We start from the raw sequence: 19,864 nt of genomic DNA, 5'->3' as shown, positions 1-19,864 counted from the left end.
CCTGCTCTTTGCCTGGAGGTTCCCTTCAGATCTAAAGAACGAAAAAGCCAACGAAGATCTTGTCTTCGGACCGCACATTGTCTGTTGTGGAAGGACTGCGTGCCAGTGAGAAGCAGGAGTTTTTTTTTCCTACTGTTCGGAAGTACTTTACTGTCACGTGACTATATACGGCACAAATTTCCACTGAAGAATGAAACCTTGAATAAAGTGGAAGTCGCTAATTTGAAGTTTTTAAACGACTCATCTTTCACAAGCCTTCGCTTCTTCATTGAGTCCTTCTCGCAAATTCTGCCCCAGGGGAAGAATCAGTCAAGAGTAGAAGCCTTCGATGCTCTTGAAGTGGAATTTGCAGAACTGCAGGCACACGGTATTTCTGAGGACATTCTAAATGAAGAGAGGATTGATGTTCAGTGGTCAGATTAAGTGGGAGAATCACTAGTGTCGATGGAGAAGTGAAATTTGGTAAAGTGTCAAAGGTGATGCTGCAGCATCTTGCCATTCCACAGCAATGCTGATGTGAGAGGATTTTAGCATGGTTAAGAAGACGAAACCGAATTTCGGTCTTCGCTTTCAAACAAGACTCTAGGTGACCTTTTCATCGTGAAAAGTCGCCAAACCGGACGTTGTTTTGAGCAGATGTATTCGGACAACTTTTTGAGGCTTGCGAAGTCCGCAACTGGCAGGTGCCTTCACAAGTAAAGAAGTTTGGTTCAAGCAGCTCAAAATAAACATCCTTACCCCTTTCTGATGTCAGTCTGAGTAATTTCCGCTATGCAAAAAGAACCCCCCACCTCCTGTTCGGTCTCCGAATTTTCATGCTGCGAGGTTCGCAGGTATGAATATTGTCAAAGCTGTTTCAGGGTACCTTTTACTTCCGTGGGGACAAGAAATTTGCTAAAAATAGAGTTCAAACTCGTCATCATCATCAGCCTGACTGCACCCACTGCAGGGCAAAGGCCTTTCCGATGTTTTGCCAATCAACTCGGTCCTTGTGCGAATATTCGAACTGCTCGAATATTCGCACAAGCCTAGTTGCTAGCCATAATGCCGGTGAAAAAATCTGCACGTGTGCGTGGTGGTGGTGACGGGGCCGATAACGGCAAGGGAGGGGTGCAGAGCATGTTACGGATGGATTAAGACACTGGAGTCTTGCACCACGGTCACATTGTGTAAAACTCATGAAATGACAAGAATTGCAACTTTTACACTGTTCTTATGCAAAATAAGAACAGGATTTGCGTATTCATGCAGAAAATACTTATTTAGTCGCATAATGATTTCACTTTCTTTCTAAAAATGTTGATCGAGGCTTGGGGTGCGATCATTAGATAAATTTTCACGAAATGAAATTTTCGTGAAACTCTCACGGTAAAATATTCACGAAAAGAATCAAGTTACAGCTCGGCATTGTTATGATGCTAGTGTGAAGCGCAAACCAAAGAATGAGGCTAAAGAAGGCCTATCTTGCATTAAATACATACGTTGCTTTGCACGAATTGCTGTACGGATAGCATGGGAAAGTTGTAAAAACGAAGTGGGGGAGCGGTAGCAAGAAACTGCCCTTGTGGTTCTCCTCAATATCTTGTCTGTGCTCACTTTTATCTGCACTATACCCCACCAAAGCGATTTAGCTGAAGACGTAGTGTGCCCGTGTTTAATCAGCACGTACGATTTGAAGACAGCTCAAGGTTGGTTGCGACAGAGCGGATACAGGCGACGCGGAGCCAAACGGAGCCGAAAGAACAAAGTTTAGACAAATCCGTGTACTACCCATCATTCCCATGCTAGCTGAAGCGCCATGCGTTGCAGCTCCCCGAGACACTAGCACCAGAGTTCCCTCTAGTAAGTATTGTAGGAAACTCCATGGTTTCCCACCGCCAAGCACCACTATTTCGGCAAGCTTCGAAAGCAAAGTTTCAGCTTCCCGATTCCATGTACAATGGGTACATTGGAAGGTTGGGAATGGGAAAAAGAATGATAAAGGCAGGTCTAACGAAACTCGCGATGTATGCGGACCTCAGTTCGTGGTTACCGACGCTACCGAGGGAGTGCTCGTCTGTAGGCCTGAAAGAAACAGCTGATCCACCATTGCTGGTTTGACAACTAGGTGCCGTAAACAGCGGTGAGGTGCTCGTTTGACAAGTTGTGAATGGGAATGTCGTGGTGGCGTATGGAGAGCCAGGCGCAACCTTTCTGTGATATGCAGTGATGGAGGAAGCGCTTATCGCGAGGTTCAGACTAGCCAATGACCACACCGTGGCTTGCATAATGAGAGCAGCACATCATCGTTGGCTTCTTACGGGGAACAGATACTACTCACACAGTTCCTATGAAAAATGACCACAAAATGTGCTCAGTCACACAGTCCTCTCATTGTATGACAGCAATGACATTGCATCTGACCCCTCTGACGGGAGGCTGCTGACAACACTGTGAACATGGTTTCGGTTTCGTACTGGCGGGCACTTCTTGTCTCCATTATTGCTTTTGTTTTGCTTTTTATTGCCAATACAGTCAATGTTAGATTTTTCGGACTCCTTAGGGACCGCGAAATCGTCCGAAAAATCGGGCAGTCTGAAAAAACGAATTCATGCTTTTTTTATTCCGCAGTCAAACCGCCACAGCCGCGTCCGAAATAGCTTTAATACCTTAAATGCATAATATAGCGGAACAAAACAAGGACAGAGAAAGAAGCACACAGGACGACCGCTAGACTTCAACTGAAAATTTTACTCTGGACACGTGACATATAAAGTGTAAAAAACAACACCTAAACTGATGGAAACGTCACCATTCTGCCTTCACATCAAGCTGCACGTGCCAAGCTACGCGTCGCGCATGCGCCCTTCCAAGAAGCCAATCTCCTTTTTCGTTAGGGCAATTGAGGGCACACTCACACACCTATCTGCCTCCCTGTTTATATACATGGCCTCACAGATCTCACGTCGTATCTGGTCATGACCCTTCCCAACCCGAGTTGCACCAAATGCTGGGGCGCACCCACACCGCTTCCGATGATCCGCCAAGCGGCCCCTCGCGGCAAGCGATGAAACCGCTGTTCGATGCTCTCTTAGCCGGTCATTCAAACAGCGCCCCGTCTGTCCCATGTAACTTTTCCGCATTTTTTCGTCGTCTACAGTATCCCTTTGTCCTGCGGAAAATGTTACAAGGGACAGACGGGGCGCTGTTTGAATGACCGGCTAAGAGAGCATCGAACAGCGGTTTCATCGCTTGTCGCGGGGGGCCACTTGGCCGATCATTGTAAGCGGTGTGGGTGCGCCCCAGCATTTGGTGCAATTCGGGTGTTGGGAAGGGATCATGACCAGATACAACGTGAGATCTGTGAGGCCATGTATATAAACAGGGAGGCAGATAGGTGTGTGAGTGTGCCCTCAATTGCCCTAACGAAAAGGAGATTGGCTTCTTGGAAGGGCGCATGCGTGACGCGTAGCTTGGCACGTGCAGCTTGACGTGAAGGCAGAATGGTGACGTTTCCATCAGTTTAGATGTTGTTTTTTACACTTTATATGTCACGTGTCCAGAGTAAAATTTTCAGTTGAAGTCTAGCGGTCATCCTGTGTGCTTCTTTCTCTGTCCTTGTTTTGTTCCGCTATATTATACATTTAAGTCAAGACCAACTAGCCCAAATTTCAGCTTTAACTTTAATACCTCCCAGTATCAGGCATTTTAGTGCGCGCCCAGGCTTTCGCAAATGCATTCAGTACCTGCCGCAAACCCGCTTAACTGCGTGCCCACCGCCGCTTGCAAATTTCCGTCTCATGATGAACGCCGCTGATACCAGCAAAGCGTGGAATAGATTACGGCTCTTTTGCATGGAGCGTTTGGAAACGATGACGCGGAAGAAAAAGACTGTAACTGAAGAACTGACAACTCGTCCGGCTTTCCCCGATGCGTGTGCGCACGTAAATGATGCGCACACGCATAATTTTTTTCTACACCACTGAATCTCCGTCGATACACAGCATTTGCTACCTTGTGAAGCCTATTATTTCTAGTTGTGTGCAGCGCATCGCCAACTAAGCTGACGCTGTCACCGTACTGTTGCTGTACCGTACGCACGCATTTGTCATGAAAAGGTTCGTGATGCCCACTCCATTCCTCACCACATTCTTCTCCAATGGCAAGCTGGTTTCGTTCGTGAAGGCAATGCATCTGTGTGGCGCACTTAGAGGTCTCGCGCCAAGAGGCAGCATGAATGGCAACGAGGCGCGTTTGGGTTCTCGCCTATTAAATGCGTGCAATACGCATGCAACTGTGCTAGGCCACATGCACTACCGAGCAGTTAACTGAAGATGCTTATCATAAGGGCTGTCAGTGACTAAGCCGTACTGGCGCGTTTGCCACCTGCCGCCGTAACGCCTCCTTGCATAGCGGCCCCTTTGAGTTTCTGGTCTGCTTCACCCCATAACACTTTGTCGTCGCGGCAAAGCTGACTTTCGGACTCTGCTATCGTCTCAAACAGGTCGACTCGCGAAAGCGCTGGTTCGAACCTACGAGATGGTAGATGCGGCAGAGGTGGGGTCTTCAATTAATGCTTTTCGGAACTGCAATTTGGGCAGATAGTCTGAAAAATCAGACGTCGAAGAGTTTCAGTGTCCAAAATTTCGAACGTTCCTATACATTGACGTCTATGGGGCCGGTGACGGTGCCGCGAAAGCGTCCGAATTTTCGAGCGTGTCCGGAAAATCGGGCGTCCGAAAAATCAGCAGTTGACTGTATATGGACACTGTCCGTGAGTTTTTGCTGTTGCTGTCGCCATCATTTTCCGTACCGAGTCTAAATTGACATCATCATCCCCCGCCTCGGTTCTACCCGTGAAGAAAAGCTTGCGAGCGTTGGTAACAAATGTGGCTGTAGAAGAGATGACACAAACGGGCCTTCTCCGTTGCGTGGAGGGCACACGTGATAGCATCAGCCCATGTGCGAGGCCTGCCATCGATTGCTGCTCAAGCAGAGAGAAAACACCTCGTCCGTCTTTCGGAAGGCCAGGTTGTGTTGCTAGAAGGGCACGATCACTGGTGCATGTGACAGGCGTCGGAGACAGCTCGTAACCTTGCTGCGCTCTCAATGCTTACTTCGCATTTAGAGAACTCACAGCACGAATACCGCTTCCGTACCTGGAGCGGCCACGTTTCTTAAACCAGCGTTTTGTTGAGTTACGCGAGGTCACATCCGAAAGAGTTAGCTGCTAGCCTTCTTCGTATAACATTACAATTTGTTGCTATCGCATTCATTGCTTTTTCCTTAAGCAAAACAGATTTTTCCCCCACTCCCAGTGGCGGTCCAACTGTGCCATTGGCACCAGTTTGCTACAATCCTGTCCCTCTGCGCCTTACTGCACTTATTCAAGTGTAGCTTGTGCCAAGTGCACCAAAGTGCATTATTCCGCCTGTTTGCCTTGCAGTGGAGCGTTTTTGGCCTAAAGTATTCTTTGCCAGGCCCAAACACACCAACAACCTTTCCATCATTGCCACGGAAGCCCTTCGATCCCCCGTTTTCACTTATGTGCTTTTTCTCGTTATATAATCGGCGTAACTATATGTGTGTGTTATCTTCATAGGGGTGGTCACTCCTTGCCTTCTCGAAAACCTGGAGCGAATGATCTTTTGGTACCTGTCACTCTCAGAAACCATATACAGTAGACTCTCGATAATTCATACTTGAGGGGACCTCAGGATTTTATTTGAATTATCAGAAGTTCTCATAAATATGACTCGGGGCAACACACCAACTAACACTGCAATGTTTATTGTTTCTCAGTGCTGCAGCAACATCATAGACTGCTCTGCATGATTGCCAGTAAAATTTTTAGACATCAGCGGTAATACTGGTACTTGTTATTACACAAGGGACGCACGGATGTGTAATTAAGGGACGAAATGTGTTGCATCCCACGACAGTTGCTAGCGCCTTCTAATTCTTAGGACACCTTCTCGCATGGCATGTCGCAGAGAAAGTGACTTTAAGAAACGTTTGGCATGCGATAGATCAAGGCCAGACCGTACAGTTTTTTTTCCCTCGGTCAGCAGGAGATTATTGGTGCGCAAGGTTCGGCTAGTTTGGCCATTTTGTAGGCAGGCAGTCAGCTTTATTTGCACCGGTTAGTAACAGAAAAACGTGAATGTTCAGCTAGAAGCAACAAAGGCAGCAGATATTTCCAGACATGGAAAAGCAAAAAGTTTGAATTAACCGAATTTGTGCAGTGAGGCAGTTTGAATTAAGCAGCTTTAAAATACATTGAAAACATAGTGGGCCAACCAAAAATTTAAGATTTGTTTGAATTAACCGAAAGTTTGAATTATCAGAGTTTGAATTATCGAGAGTCTACTGTATGCCATGCTCACCTTGTCACTAATGCTTCACTGCAGTGCACACCTAGTATGTTGAGGCAAGACAGCACTGACCATGGGAACAGCCTCTTGGCTGCTATGGCTGCTCTCTGACTGTTGGTCTCGTCTCCTTGTTTACATTGGGGCACCATTTCCTGTTTGTGCACTAAAATCTTACACACGTACTGTTGCACTGCTCCAAGTCCCAAACATGAGTTTGCCTGATCCAAACCTGCTCTAAACGGTCTTTTTTCTTGCTCCAAAGATTGCTCCGAAACCTAAACTGGTTGAATCACCACTGCATTCCTCTTGCATTTTGCCTCTCTGTCACCGTAAGGGCCCCAAGCTCTTGTGTTCTTCTATACTCCTTTATACTCCAGCTGGAGAACAGTAGAACGCCGTGAGAATACAAAGGGACAATAGCTTGGGGGTCCCCTTACTTCTTGCTTTCTTTTGCTGATAAAAGCAGCACCTCTGGTTTTATCCTTTCTTTTTTACTTATCTCACTCCCTCCCTATTTGCTACGCGTGTTTGCACCAGAAAGTGCTTTGTTTTTTGCTTCTCTTGGTCACCTCAATGCCCTCAAGAGTGCAATGTTTGCTGCGCAGAATGGCCAGTGTTGGCGGTCACTGTGAAGGTTCATGTGAACAGGAGTGTACCTCTTAGGCAGTTCGTCTTGAGAGGATTTTTCTCGCATTGAGTCTATGGGAAACCAAACAACCATGCCCAGGTTTTTTCCCATGAGTGAGAATTCATCTTAACCAAGTTTGTCTTAACGGGAGGGAGTTTACTGCATATGGACATTCAAATGAAAGCTAGTATTGGACTTTCTGCATTGGTGCCAAACTTCTTTAAATTTTTGCGCCACAGCATGAACTTTGAACAAGAAAGCAACCAATGCTCGCAGCACATGGGAATTTTCTTGCAGCATGTGTGTGCGCTGTCTTCTCAAAATTTTTTGTGCAGTGTCTAATTATGACATTGCCTGTGTACAGCTTTATAGTAAGCTGCCTTCTCAAAGTCAAGCTATGAAAGCGATAAGTCGGTGGTGGGAAACCTGTGCAAATTGCACCAATCTGCATCGACTGGAAATTACTGCTCCACACTGCTCCAAAAGGGTCTTTTTTGCCTAATTGTGCCATTGCTGCACCACAACATGGTTCTGGAACAGAAACTAATGTTTGGCGGACAGCGCTTCGTGAGCGGAAGTACGTCATGGTCGCCATCTTGTGCGCTTGTGCTGCTGCATTTCTTAATGGCGTCACTAGCGCCCCAGCCGTTGTTACAGCCGATGTGATTCAATTCAGTATCAGTGGCAGCTGCAACCACGCCGCAGTGTTTAGCTTTCTGCAAGAGATGCGCACTCCTCAATGCTCTAGCGGTCCTGGCAGTGGATGGAGGCGCGTTTGGCTTGTCGCCTAATAAAAGCGTGCAGTATACTTAGAGCAACGCTACGCTTGCTGTGCCATACGTGTGCATTTATGGTAAGCGTCAATGCACTGAGGTTTCTAGGTGCACGATGTATTGACGCCATGTGTTGAGTAGGCAGGAGCGCGGCGTAACCCCGCGGCAGGTCGGCGGAGGGCCGAGCTACGGGAGGGCGCGTAGAGTGATGACTCTTAGACCGAGCTTGGGCGAGACTGACGGGAGGCTGTTCTCCTGCATTTATTGCAGGTGGTTTTATGGAGGGGAAGAAGGGCTATTGGTCAGCGAGGCACGGGTCACATGACCATGGCCACGCCGGGTTGGTGGCAGCAAAGAAGCATGGGGGAGGCCAAGCTCCACCCAGTGGCATGAACAGAGACGCTTACAGCACTGGTGTTTTCGCATGTCACCAGGGGTCGCACGACACAACATCGTCCCGCCCTGGGAGGAATTGCATCCTTATACATTCTTTGAACAAACCTTGAAATGTGTGAACTATTTATGCCTGTCATACATTATACATTGCGGCGGACAATTGGCTAAGGCAGAAGGCAGCCCAGGCTGCATTTAGATGGGCTAAGAGTAACAGTACTGCTCACGCCATATGAATTACCTTATGATTGCTATGTTGCACATCTGCAAACACTCAACAAAGGAAAAAAAAATTTCACATTCGAGTTCCTGTTGAGGGAATGAAACCTGCATAACTCGGAAGTTCAATCCTAGGAGCACACAAACACAACCTAGGATACAGAAAAGAAGATCCGGTTCGCCAACACCAAACACAAGTGCCAGCTTGCACTATTCACTGAACATTCACGTACGCTCACTAGACCTCTGCGTCCATGCTGCGGGCCTCTAAGGCAGTATAGCCCCAGAAGACGCTGACTGCTTTAGTCTGTGATGTAGTCCTTCAAGTGGGCTGGGGGCTTACGTGTCCGCTGTGGGCGATGTGACCCAGGCCCTGCAGGAAGACTTTGCGTGTTGCGGCTGTCGAGAGCCGACATTGAAGACCCGTCCCCATCTCTCCCGGAAGAACTTGGTGGATTGTGGCTGCCATGAGCCGACTCTGAAGACCTATTCCTATCAGTCCCAGGCGAAAAACTTTTTGGGTTGCTGATGTGCAATGCTGAATGCAGCCGTCGACCGCGGCCGTCGATGATGACGTCGTCATCCTGGAGCCGGCGCAGCTTGCTGGCGTCTTGCTGCCGTAGCGCCAGAGGCAGCTGACGCAGCTTGGCGAACACTGGCACGATGTGCTGCTACCTCTTGGCCCGATGGACGTAGTCCTCGACACGTCCCAGGGCTCCGCCAGGCATGTGCTCGAATCCCAGAGGTACACCTGCAGGAAGCTGCGAGGAAATGGGTGTAGCAAGACGCACGTTAACGTTGCGCCTCTACAGGAGTCCCAATTGCTGGATGGCGTCCAGCCCCAGCAGTGAAGTGCCGTGTGCTGTCACGTAGAAGGTGACAAAGGCCCGCTTGCCCTGGTGCTGCAAGTTCGTGCGGAAATAGCCCAGGACCGGTATGCGGTGCTTCGAAAAATTTTTCAAGTGAACTGACGCTTGCGGCAGGCGATGCTTCAAAGTGAAAAGCGTGTCGAAGTCCCTCTTTGTCATCAATGATGGAGTGGCTCCGGTACCCACCAACAATGACGTGGGTAGGAGGTGCGTGCTCCTGTAATCCATGCGGAGCCCTGGTGGTTGGTCCAGTCACAGGTGGATCTCCACCAGTGGGACTTGTCCCATTCGGCATCCCGGTTGGCCCTGTATTTGGCCGTGTACCAGGTTAGGTGAGACACCAGCGTCGTGAACGCTGAAACTGGAGGGTGTGGCGGCCCCCTGTAATCCAGCCTAATGGAGGCCGTGTGCATCGGTCTCGGAGATGTTGCACAAATGCTGGAAGATGTTGCGCCCTTCTGTAATCCAGTCTACTAGGAAGCGGCGCACGTCAAATGGGTAAGGTGTAACCTATGCGTGGGTACTCGGGGGAAGACTGCCTGGAGGCCTGCAGCCGGGGAGGTCGCGACTCCCTGTAATCCAAGCCTTGGAGGCCGAGTCAGCCACCACAGTGCAGATGGTAGGCTTGTGTCCATGAGGCGAAGGTCATCTCTGGGCCTGGGTTGTGGTAGCCCACTTCAAGCCGTGGGAACTTGCGGGCCCCTGTAATCCAGCTTTGGAGGCTTTGCTGGTGAATTGGCCACTAGTACATGTTGAGCTTTTGCAGGACACTGTGGTGTGGGAGGTCCACAGGACACAGGCGATTTCGCTGCGGGAGGTGGTGTTCCCGTGTAATCCGCACCGGTTTTAAGGAAGCGCTGGCTGTGCCCACCCTTGCCCCTCCTCCACGTGGGCGCCACGGGCAACATTGCTCCGCAATGGCTAAGTGGGCGAGAAAGTGAAACCGGGCCTTCGGGCTTGGAAGTAGCACCACAACGTGGCAATGGTGTTGGCCCGGGACAACACCGTCACTAACGTGAGAGGTCCTTCACTGTGAGGGCCGGTGGCCAATGCAGCCACTTTAAAGATGTGCGTAGAGCTTGCGTCCCTTGGACGTAACCTCAAAGATGCTGTTGCATCTGGGCAGAGTTGTCTTTGCACGAAGGGACATTCGGAGGTTGTGCATCCCCGCCCTTTCGAGCACATGCCAGTGTGGGGCCACCGCACATGGAAGGGATTCCACTTAGGTGGAAGGCCGACGATGACCCAACGTAAATGGGTACAGGTGGGGCTTCGCTCTCTCCTGGGAAGGTGCCCTGCTCCTGTTTAACTTGTACAACTGGAGGGAATCTGTTTGGCGGGCCATAACCTTTTACCGCAGTGGTGGCTACATGGTTGAGCATCCGCTTCCAATGTGGGGGTACCGGATTCGATTCTCAGTGCCGACCGAGAACCCACCGGTTTTTCCAAAGGGGTAGAGGAGTACACCTACCTGGCGCTCGGTTGTCAATGGGTACTCATCTCGAAAGGTGGCCTTATAAGGTTCTGTAAAGGCCCCTGGGCGCACCTTAACCCACTACAGTTGAGCATCCGCCACTGCTGTGGGAGGCAGAGAATTGCTGCTGCTGGGTATCTACCAGTAAAATAGGTACAAGCGCACTTCTGGCCTGGTGCTTGGCAGAACGGAGTTCATAGTCGCTTGGGAGGCGCCCACCCTGTCGGAAATTGGTGGCATGGGACCGCCAGACCTATAAATAAGGTCATCCTCTCTCTCTCTCTCTTTTTTTTTACTGGCTGGCAGCAGAACCCAGTCTTGTACACCCACCGTCGAGCCCGCGCAGCCATCTTGGGTGCGGCTGCCTAACTTGGGGAGGAAGCCACCACCATGTTGAGTCACATGCGGGCCAGCGAAGCAGCCGACCCGCCATTTTGAGCCGCTGCGACGCACTGGATGCTGCCGCTGTCACCGGAGTGCAAGCCGAGTAGCCGCTCGTTTTCTCCAAACGCCTCGTTGGCTTTGTTGAGCGCCTCCGAGTCGCATCCAACTTCTGCCTTTTGCAGCGTAAGGGCTTCCTCGTAGGAGAGAAGTTTGGCCCGTACATGTGCATTGGCGACCCTGTGAATTATTTGGTCCCGTACTCTGTCGTTGTAAGTGGCGCCAAACTTGCACGAGAGGGCTTTCTCCTTGAGGGCTGTGACAAATTCGAGGAAAGTTTCGCCAGGCAGTTGTTTGCGGCTTGTAAACAGGTGCCGCTCGGCTAGCACGTTCGTTGTCTCGGTGAAAAGCCCATCCAAAACCGGAGCACCGTGTCATACTCCGTTTCCGTCGCCGCTTCTGTCTTCGGCACCGTGCCCGAACTCGACGCTGTAACGGTGCCATCTGCCTGCGCTTCAAGCTGCTCTTGCGCGGCGAAGTATTTGCGTTGGCCCTCAATTCCGAGCGCGCTGATAAGTGCTGACACGCGTTTTTTGTCCTCCCAGCCGGTTCCGCCGGCCGCCTTCAGGTGTACTGGAAAATCTTTTTTATATATGCCATGGAATGGGAGGCTTGCCGGGAACGTTGAGGAACGGAGGAAGGTTTGCAAGCAGGGCAGCCATGCGTGCAGGTGGCAGTAGGCCTAAGCAGAATGGAAGTGGTGTCGTTCAGTAGCCGGAGCAGGAACAAATAAATTCAGGCCGACGCCCTTGTAGCGTGCAGGAAGCCAAAGCACCGATGCGCAGAAAAGGTGACTCATAGTGTAATGTCGCGTACGTCGTACTCTTCCTGGCGTCGCCTGTAGAACTGGGTTCAACTACCTCGTCGCCATGTGTTGTATTGGCGCCATGTGTTGCATAGGCAGGAGCGCGGCATAACCCCGTGGCAGGCCGGCGGAGGGCCGAGCGACGGCAGGGCGACGGCAGGGCGCATAGAGTGATGACTTGTAGACCGAGTTTTGGCGAGACTGATGGGAGACTGCTCTCCATCAGTCTCCCTCCCATTGCAGGTGGTTTTATGGAGAGGGAAGAAGGGCTATTGGTCAGCGAGGCACGGGTCACATGACCGGCATGGCCACGCCGGGTTGGTGGCAGCTAAGAGGCATGGGGGAGGCCCAGTGCCATTAACAGAGGCCCTTACCGCACTGGTGTTTTCACATGTCACCAGGGGTCGCACGACACAGCACACGACAAGCGGTGCACTTGAACGCAGTCCCGCACAATGAACAGCAGCAATCGACGGCTAAAAGCATGCAGTAGGCTTAAAGTAGCGCTACACAATAAGCATGCTCTAGAATGTAGCTGAAGATACTGCGATAAGGTTGTCAGCGATAAGTAGAACTGCCGTGTTCGTCGGTTGCTGCCACCACGCATTCGTTCTTTCTCTATGCTTGCCCGCAAAGGCATCACCACAATCGTGCGGAAGTAAGAATCATTCATCGACCGGTTTCCGCATTTCTCGAAAAGATGGAAAACATTGTGGCGTCGACAAATTCAGCAGCGCAGTAAACTTTTATGTCGCAGAAAGTTATCGCGGTATGCAGTGTACGCACTAACCCTTAGACGTAGGATGAACCACTACGGCTTAAGCGCTTCGCGAAGACATAATTATGCTCGATGAGACTCGGTCAGGGTTTTGTCGTCGAAACTACGTTTTAATGATATATATATGTGTGTGTGTGTGCTGCTGCTATGGACAGTTTTCATGCTGCAGCCAGCTTTTGTGTGCAATAGCCTTCACTATTTTGTGTCATCGCCTCTGTACGTAATATTACTTTTGTTTATTTTTGTGCTTATTTTGCAGGCTTGTTGCCTATGTAGAAATCATTATGTAAAGGGAGGAAACATTAAACAAAATTAAAGCTACAATGTTCTTCCTCTGTGTATTTCGTGAAAGCCCATGCCTGCTCCAAACACAGGGGTAGCTGCTCCAAAAGCAGATTTGCCTGCTCCAATATCTGCTCCAAAATGCTGGAAGGCATTCCCACCACTCATAAGTCAGAACCATCAGTTTGTAGCACGAAGCTACAAGGAAATCCATACGGATGTCCTTGTGGTGTTGTGCTACAAATGGATGGTTGTCAATATCTTGATTCTTGCTGCAAATGTGTGGTTGTGAATTATCCCTCTCATAACCCTTCCGCCATGTTGCAGGTTTTCCGCAGGACTCATTTGCCAAAGTCAAGCTGGTGTCAGTTATCATTGCTGAACTGGCACCGGCCTCAACATTTAACTTGTTTGGTTCCTTCCTCTGTGCTTTTTTCCTCACACTTCTTCGGTTCCTCGTTTCCATTGCGGTGTGAATGTGGTGGTCAGTGTTGTTCTGAATGGACTCGAGGAGAAGCCTTCTTTCCGGGTTTGTCTCGGCCTCTGTCACACTCAATATTGATTCACGTTTCTCGGAATGCTCAACAAAAGCGTAACACCGTGTTTCCAGTTTCCATTCTTGGGCTCGAGGATTCTGTCGCAGAAGCTCTTGCCTTCAGTGATATAGCGGGCTAAGCAACCCAAACTGACATTTTGTAACAAATTGTCGGGCTTTTTTTTAGATGGCCGGTTCTTTGTCATTTTAGCAGGTGGGCGAGCATTGACACCAGAGTCATCTCGGGGCCCTCTCACGAGAACCCTTGAGGCTGCTCATTAACTTCAGGGGTAGCATTTGCCAGGCAGAAAGGGGCCACTGCTGAGCAGGGCTTTTCATCTCAGGATGATGGCGGCTTGCTCTTGTGTATCTTAGCTCGGAGGTTACACGCCTTCTTCTCTCTGCTCCTCTGATTGTTCACGCCTAGGAAGAGAACATCACAGAAACTTTGTGGCCAGCCAGGGGTTTGGAGTGTAGCATTGCACGCGAGTAGCACTGAGTTGGAGCTAAACTACTGCTTGCCGCAGAGAATCGTGGCCATGTGATTTCGAGGCACTCGGCCAGCCATTGTGCACCAAGTGAAAACAGAACTGCTGCTGATAACATCACAAGTGTGGCACGTCTGACAATGTAATCATGGTTGACCACCATGCATGCATGCAGGTGATGCGCAGTGAGAAACACAATGCTGTAGAATGTCAAAAAGATTTTGACATTCAACGCGACACCTCTCTCCTTGCTCGCCTGTTTATGCAACAGAAAGCCTGATGGAGCCTTAAGTTTGGCCATCACAGTGCAATCACATTTGTGATGAAACACATTTGATGCATATTTTATCTGGAATGGACACTAGAGACACTTTCACTGGTTGGTGCTGCAAATTTGTGGCGCGTCACAGTCGGTGTGCTCTGATATTCAGCTGGGCTGCAACCAGATACATCCAATTTAAAAGGTTTGTGCCATTAAACATGCATATTCTTGCAGGAACCATGGATGAGTCCAGATTATAGAGTTTTCCAAATTAACAAGGTTTTACAGCGAATGCCCATTAAACAAAGCTTTTATGTAAAAAGAGAGTTTGATGTTTCTTTTCTGTTGGAACATTCTCGCTGCAGTCCTAGGCGGTTGCTTGCTCAGGATTTTGCAGTAGGCACGTCTGGATGTGTGAGTACTGCAGCTTTGCACCCATCACTTAAAGCTTTCTTTAGAAAGTGGATTTCACATTTGTGATAGTCACTTATATTCAGAGTAAACACAGCTTGGTGAAAATAAATCTTTGCAAGTAGTTAACAATCAAACAGTAGCAGCAGCAGTATGTATTCAATTACTGCATATAGTGGGAATATAAAAGCCATCCAAACATGCAGGCCCACCCGCTTCCTGCTGTTCAGCCAGAAGTCCAGCATTAGCCGACTTGGCTTGAATGCTGACGACTCTCCAGACATAATGCTGCCCATCCAAGGCCTCAAGAACATTCGCGCCTTGGAATTCGACCCTGTTGCAGATTTCCTCTACTGGATTGATGGCAAGTCGCACGTTATCCGCCGAAGCCGGGACATGGAACCCAGGTAAACTGCACTTCGTGACGCCACTAAAAAAAATCCTTGCTCTGTTGTTATGCTTCGAGTTTGCGTCGCATATGTGGGGCAGTGCCTCACATGGAGTTCGCTCTTCGTTTTCGACGCTATGCGCACGTGCGTGGTTTCACCGTGCGCATGAGCACGCATGACGACGTGCAGCTTTGCAATTTTTTTTTTTTTTAATGTGGACAATGTGGATGTCAGATTAGGTGCTGGTCGAAACTGTCCGCGACCACAGTGACAATGATGGATTTTTGGAGGTCGATTCGTCACGTGCTTTGCCGTCTTGCGCCGTGCCGCGTGTTGGCGAGACCGTGACCTTGGCTATTAGCTCTAGCAATGCGACGGCACGTTGCCGGAGCCAATCTCGGAGGCCACGGCTAGACGAGTACGGAGCAGTGTTGTATTGATGTCCTATGAACGTTCAGTATTGCCATCCCTCACGAATAAGCAATAGCGCAAAATAACACGGTTTTTTTGCTGCTAAATAAATGTTTTGAGCGAGCTTTGCCTTCAGTTCCCCTTTTGTTAATTTGTGCGTTCCTTTTCCGAATTTTCGTGCTGAAACTGCATATAACGAAAATCTGTTTGCAACGAATTTTTTCGGGAATTTGTCCATTTCATTATATCCAGGTTTAAGTGCATTACCTTATGCGCACTAATCAATGTTCACTCTATAGCAGTATAATGAAGTTTGTGAAAAATTACTTTGTTATATGAAATGCCGCTAAATTAAAAGTAAACTTTTTATGCAATGTATAATAGTGCCACATGCGCTTGTTTTTTCATTTTGATGTGATCGAGTTTCACCCACAAGAAACTGCTACTATAGCAGTGTCCCCCCTGTCAAAGCTTTGTCAAGGTGCTCTTAAAAATTTTTCATTTCTTAATCGATTTTGATGAAACTTGACAACTTTATGTATATTTCGTGCTGTTTTCAAGTATCCAATTACTTTTCTTGTATAATGTGGAGTTATTAAAACACGAAATATTTCCTGTGCCTATTGGGGAGCAAGTTTATTTCTAAACTGAGTGCGTTACAAAGTAAATCAGCATATCAGGATGGTCTGCAATCGGAACTGTGTGCAGTGCAACAAAATGGATGTTCTAAACCCATTTGAACAAAAGTTATGGTATGTTGAACATTCGTGAGTGAGTCAATTTTAAGCTGAAAGTTCACTCGGGAATGTTGAACATACCATAACTTTTGTTCTAATGGTGTTAGAACATCCATTTTTTGTTGCACTGCGCACAGTTCTTATTTCAGATTATCCTGATATGCTGTTTTTGCCACTTGCGCGAAACAAACAAGGATGAAGAGCACACACGGACAAGAGCAATCTGACAACTGGTTTTTTTTGAAAAAGCATCTCCTCAAGTACCCAACAAGATCTGCGCGATCTCTTCAAAGATCACATCACTCGCGCATATAACTATCTTGTGATTACAAAGCCTCGGATCTGCGTGTCCACAGCAACGGGATACGTAAAAGCACATCTAGCAACAACTTAGAAGAAAACGTCATTAGAGGTATGATGACAAGAGCGAAATCTCTTTATCTAACAAGGCAATGGAAGGATGGCTGATGCACTCTTCTTTTAGTTTTTCTATCCAATGGGCTTCCATGATTTGTCTCGCTGTTTGTTTTCTGTGTTTGAACAAAATGCTAGCGCTGCTAGGCTGAGGTGTGCACCCACATTCCTGACAATGCATGGCCAAATACGTACTCGGCGACCTTTCAGGCTGGACAAGTGTTCCCTTAGTCTCGTGTTGCAGCATCGCCCTGTTTGCCCCATGGGCCACACGTCATAGGAATGTTATACAAGATTTTTCGCGCATTCTACGAACTGGTTTCTACGCGGATGCTTAATGCGACATCTTTTTTTGCTCTTTGCTCGCTTTCGAACATCTTTTTTACCTTAGAACACACACTTCCTACGTTGTTTTCCGCTGCAAACACCACTTGCACTCTGTCCGCGTGTGCTCTTTTCCTCGTCCTTGTTTGTTTCGCGCAAGTGGCTAAAATATGAATTCGTTCCAACTAGGCTGGCTAGCAGTTTTGCTGATATGCTGATATACTTACGACCGATACCAGTAAGCTGGTATCGGTCGTAGACACTCTTCAGGTTTGAAAGAAAGGCATCGACATTGTGCTTGTTGAAGCTTGTTGCCCTACCGAGACTAGTCGCTTCTGGCGATCGAAGGGCAGCTCAGGATGGCGGTCCATAAAACCCATAAACCAGTCTCTTCCAGCTAAATTGTTGGCTTGTCACGACGCTGGGCACTACCGGTTTAAGGCTTTTGCATATTGGTACGCCAGTGAGCAAACCTGCATCCTCGTAAGTCCGTAATGCATTTTGCTAGCCTTCAGCAGATATTCCTTCAAGAGCACTTCATCTTCTGCGGTGAAAATCATTCCGCAAACCAAATTGGACTTGAACAAGATGTTATCTTTGTCACCGCTATCCTTGTACTTCTTGACTGCTCGGCCAAGCGCTGATTTCGATATCTTCAAAGCTTCTGCTACTTCCCTTATACTTTTCTTTTGGTCACACACCAATCTCACAGCATCAAGCGTCCAACTGTTCGATGCTTGAGCCCTGTCAGGATGTTTTCTTCTGTACACCCTTGGCATCTTCCTGAAAATATAAATGAGCAATAACTTGCAAATGCAAATATTCACGCGCGCGACCTAATTTACTGAACGCAGTTCACAGCACTCCTGCTGTAGCCGACTGTTCGCGCTTATCCCGTGCCACTCGACAACGTGAAGGTAACTTAAGCTTTGTAACGGAGCAATATCAATATTATAACGTCCTCTTAGTACAGGCATTGTTAACGTGAATTGTATGTAGTCTGCCTATGTGTTATCTAATCTGATCTTCATGGCACCGAACATTTAAGAGCTTATCATGTGAAATAAATAAAATAACTGCTTGCTGGGCTAATTCGGCTCAACCTTGAAGCTTCATTAACTGCTCACTGCAGGAACTTTACTGTGGGGAGGACTGGGACAAGTCCCGTTCCACCCGCACCTCAGCTGTCCCACTCCTCCCTAGGTACATTGCCAAGGTAAACAACGTTCAACGGCAAGCGTTCGAGCATTAGGCCTAGAGTTGTTCTTGCAAAAAGTACGACGATGATGCGTGTTTTGGGAGACAAATTGGTACTGGCGACTAAAAAGCCGTTTCAGTCTCAGGTAGCAGATACTCAGATAGCAGAAACTTACTTTTGGGCGCCGGAGACGTCCACCATTACAGCCAGGTTGTCGGTATGTTAGCGCCATCTAATGAGTATTTCGCGAGTGTCCCAGAAATAACTGTAGGAGAGATACACGAGTTGTCCCATTCCTCCAACTGTCCCAAACCTCCCGACTCTCCCCTACAGCAGACTGCAGGGTCCTTTCTATGCTTTCCCAGTACCAAAAACTTTGTAAGGTCTTCCTCTTCAAACATTTTTACACAAAGCAAAATTATTTTTTTCATGTCATTGCTGGAAGTAACTCCTGCACCTACTGGTCCAAAAGAAACATGTTTCCTTCCGAACTATTTTTATTCATAAGTAAACCCGCCCGAGCAAAGTGGCATATATTCTAACTTGCAGTTCCAAAAAATTTCTTGAGGCAATGCTCACAGCAGGCATTATACTAGTGGTAAAAAAAATACCCGACTATTTGTCACTTAATCCAACTGTAAACACCTGTAAAATTACATCTTAAAGGGACACTAAAGGCAAATAACAATTTATGTCAGAGTGAAAGCCCAATGTATGACAACTTCTAAAACGGCAATATTATCAACAGCAGTGCCCTACTTACCGAGAAATTAAGCTAAATGTATCACATGATGAGCGCCACGAGTGGGACATTTTCGAAGTGATCCCGATGACGTAGGGAAGTCGGCCTACAATAAAAAACTAGTAATCAAACTAGCAGCAGTAAAAAAAGAACATTCCGAGCATCAAAAGACGTAATAAAATGCTGTTTGTTCGTTTCCGCTTGATTCATGGAAAACAAACCTCCGTGGCGTTGCCATGGGGAACGGCGTGCGTGGTTCAAAGGTTTCGTTTTCGCCGAACTGTGCCTCGCCCGTCTCAGTGGTAGTTTCGGGATCGCGTACTGCCGTGCGTGTTTTGCGCGCTCGTGAAAGTCGCTCTGACAGAAAGTTCGACAAAATGCCGCATGCGTGTGATATTGCCGGATGCCCGAATGGTGCACAACGCCAGTGCTGCAGCAAGGAAACCAGTGTGTCTTTTCACTGGGTGCCGCGGAATGAACCCTTACGCTCGAAGTGGCTTAGTGTCATGCCATTGCGCCAGTGTGCTAAACAGTCAAAACCTCTGCGTGTGTGCTCGCTGCACTCTCGTACTGAGGATTACGAGTCCAACCGCAACTTGGTGACGGCTTTGAATGTGCCCATCCGAGCAAGTCTTTGCCGCAGCGCCGTTGTTGCTACTGTGGGTACCGCTACTTCCGCTCGGCTGCTACTAGTGTCGGCGGCCGCGCAGTAAAAGCGGGCAACGTTGGGCACGGCAGCAGTGACGTATGAGAGTCGTATTTTCAGGCGGGAGATTTGAAGCGCGCTAACACGATGCGGACCACTAAAAACGTGATTTTATTTCAAAATAAGCACTTCCTTGGCACAAAAGCAGCGCTACGAGGTTTCTGGACCGCTATTTCAACAATCAATGTCGACTTAATATTTGCCTTTAGTGTCCCTTTAATGTTTTTATGTG

The 19,864-nt window shown here is 48.3% G+C and overlaps 1 protein-coding gene across 1 annotated transcript in view; it reads left to right on the top strand.

Annotated features, from left to right (window-relative positions):
• LOC119376325 (low-density lipoprotein receptor-related protein 6) overlaps positions 1-19,864 on the top strand; it is a gene marked incomplete at its 3' end in the record, with an annotated part of 45,237 nt that overhangs the window by 7,932 nt on the left and 17,441 nt on the right. Inside the window, exons 2-3 of the mRNA XM_037646213.1 lie at positions 13,343-13,379; positions 14,918-15,118. Of these exons, the coding sequence (XP_037502141.1) occupies positions 13,343-13,379; positions 14,918-15,118 (238 nt within the window). The remainder of the gene's footprint in view (positions 1-13,342; positions 13,380-14,917; positions 15,119-19,864) is intronic.

Source organism: Rhipicephalus sanguineus, unplaced genomic scaffold (genome assembly GCF_013339695.2).
Source record: "Rhipicephalus sanguineus isolate Rsan-2018 unplaced genomic scaffold, BIME_Rsan_1.4 Seq11762, whole genome shotgun sequence".
NCBI classification, from domain to species: Eukaryota; Metazoa; Arthropoda; class Arachnida; order Ixodida; family Ixodidae; genus Rhipicephalus; species Rhipicephalus sanguineus.
Note: the sequence above shows the minus strand (reverse complement) of the source record. Positions and strands in the feature narration are given on the sequence as shown.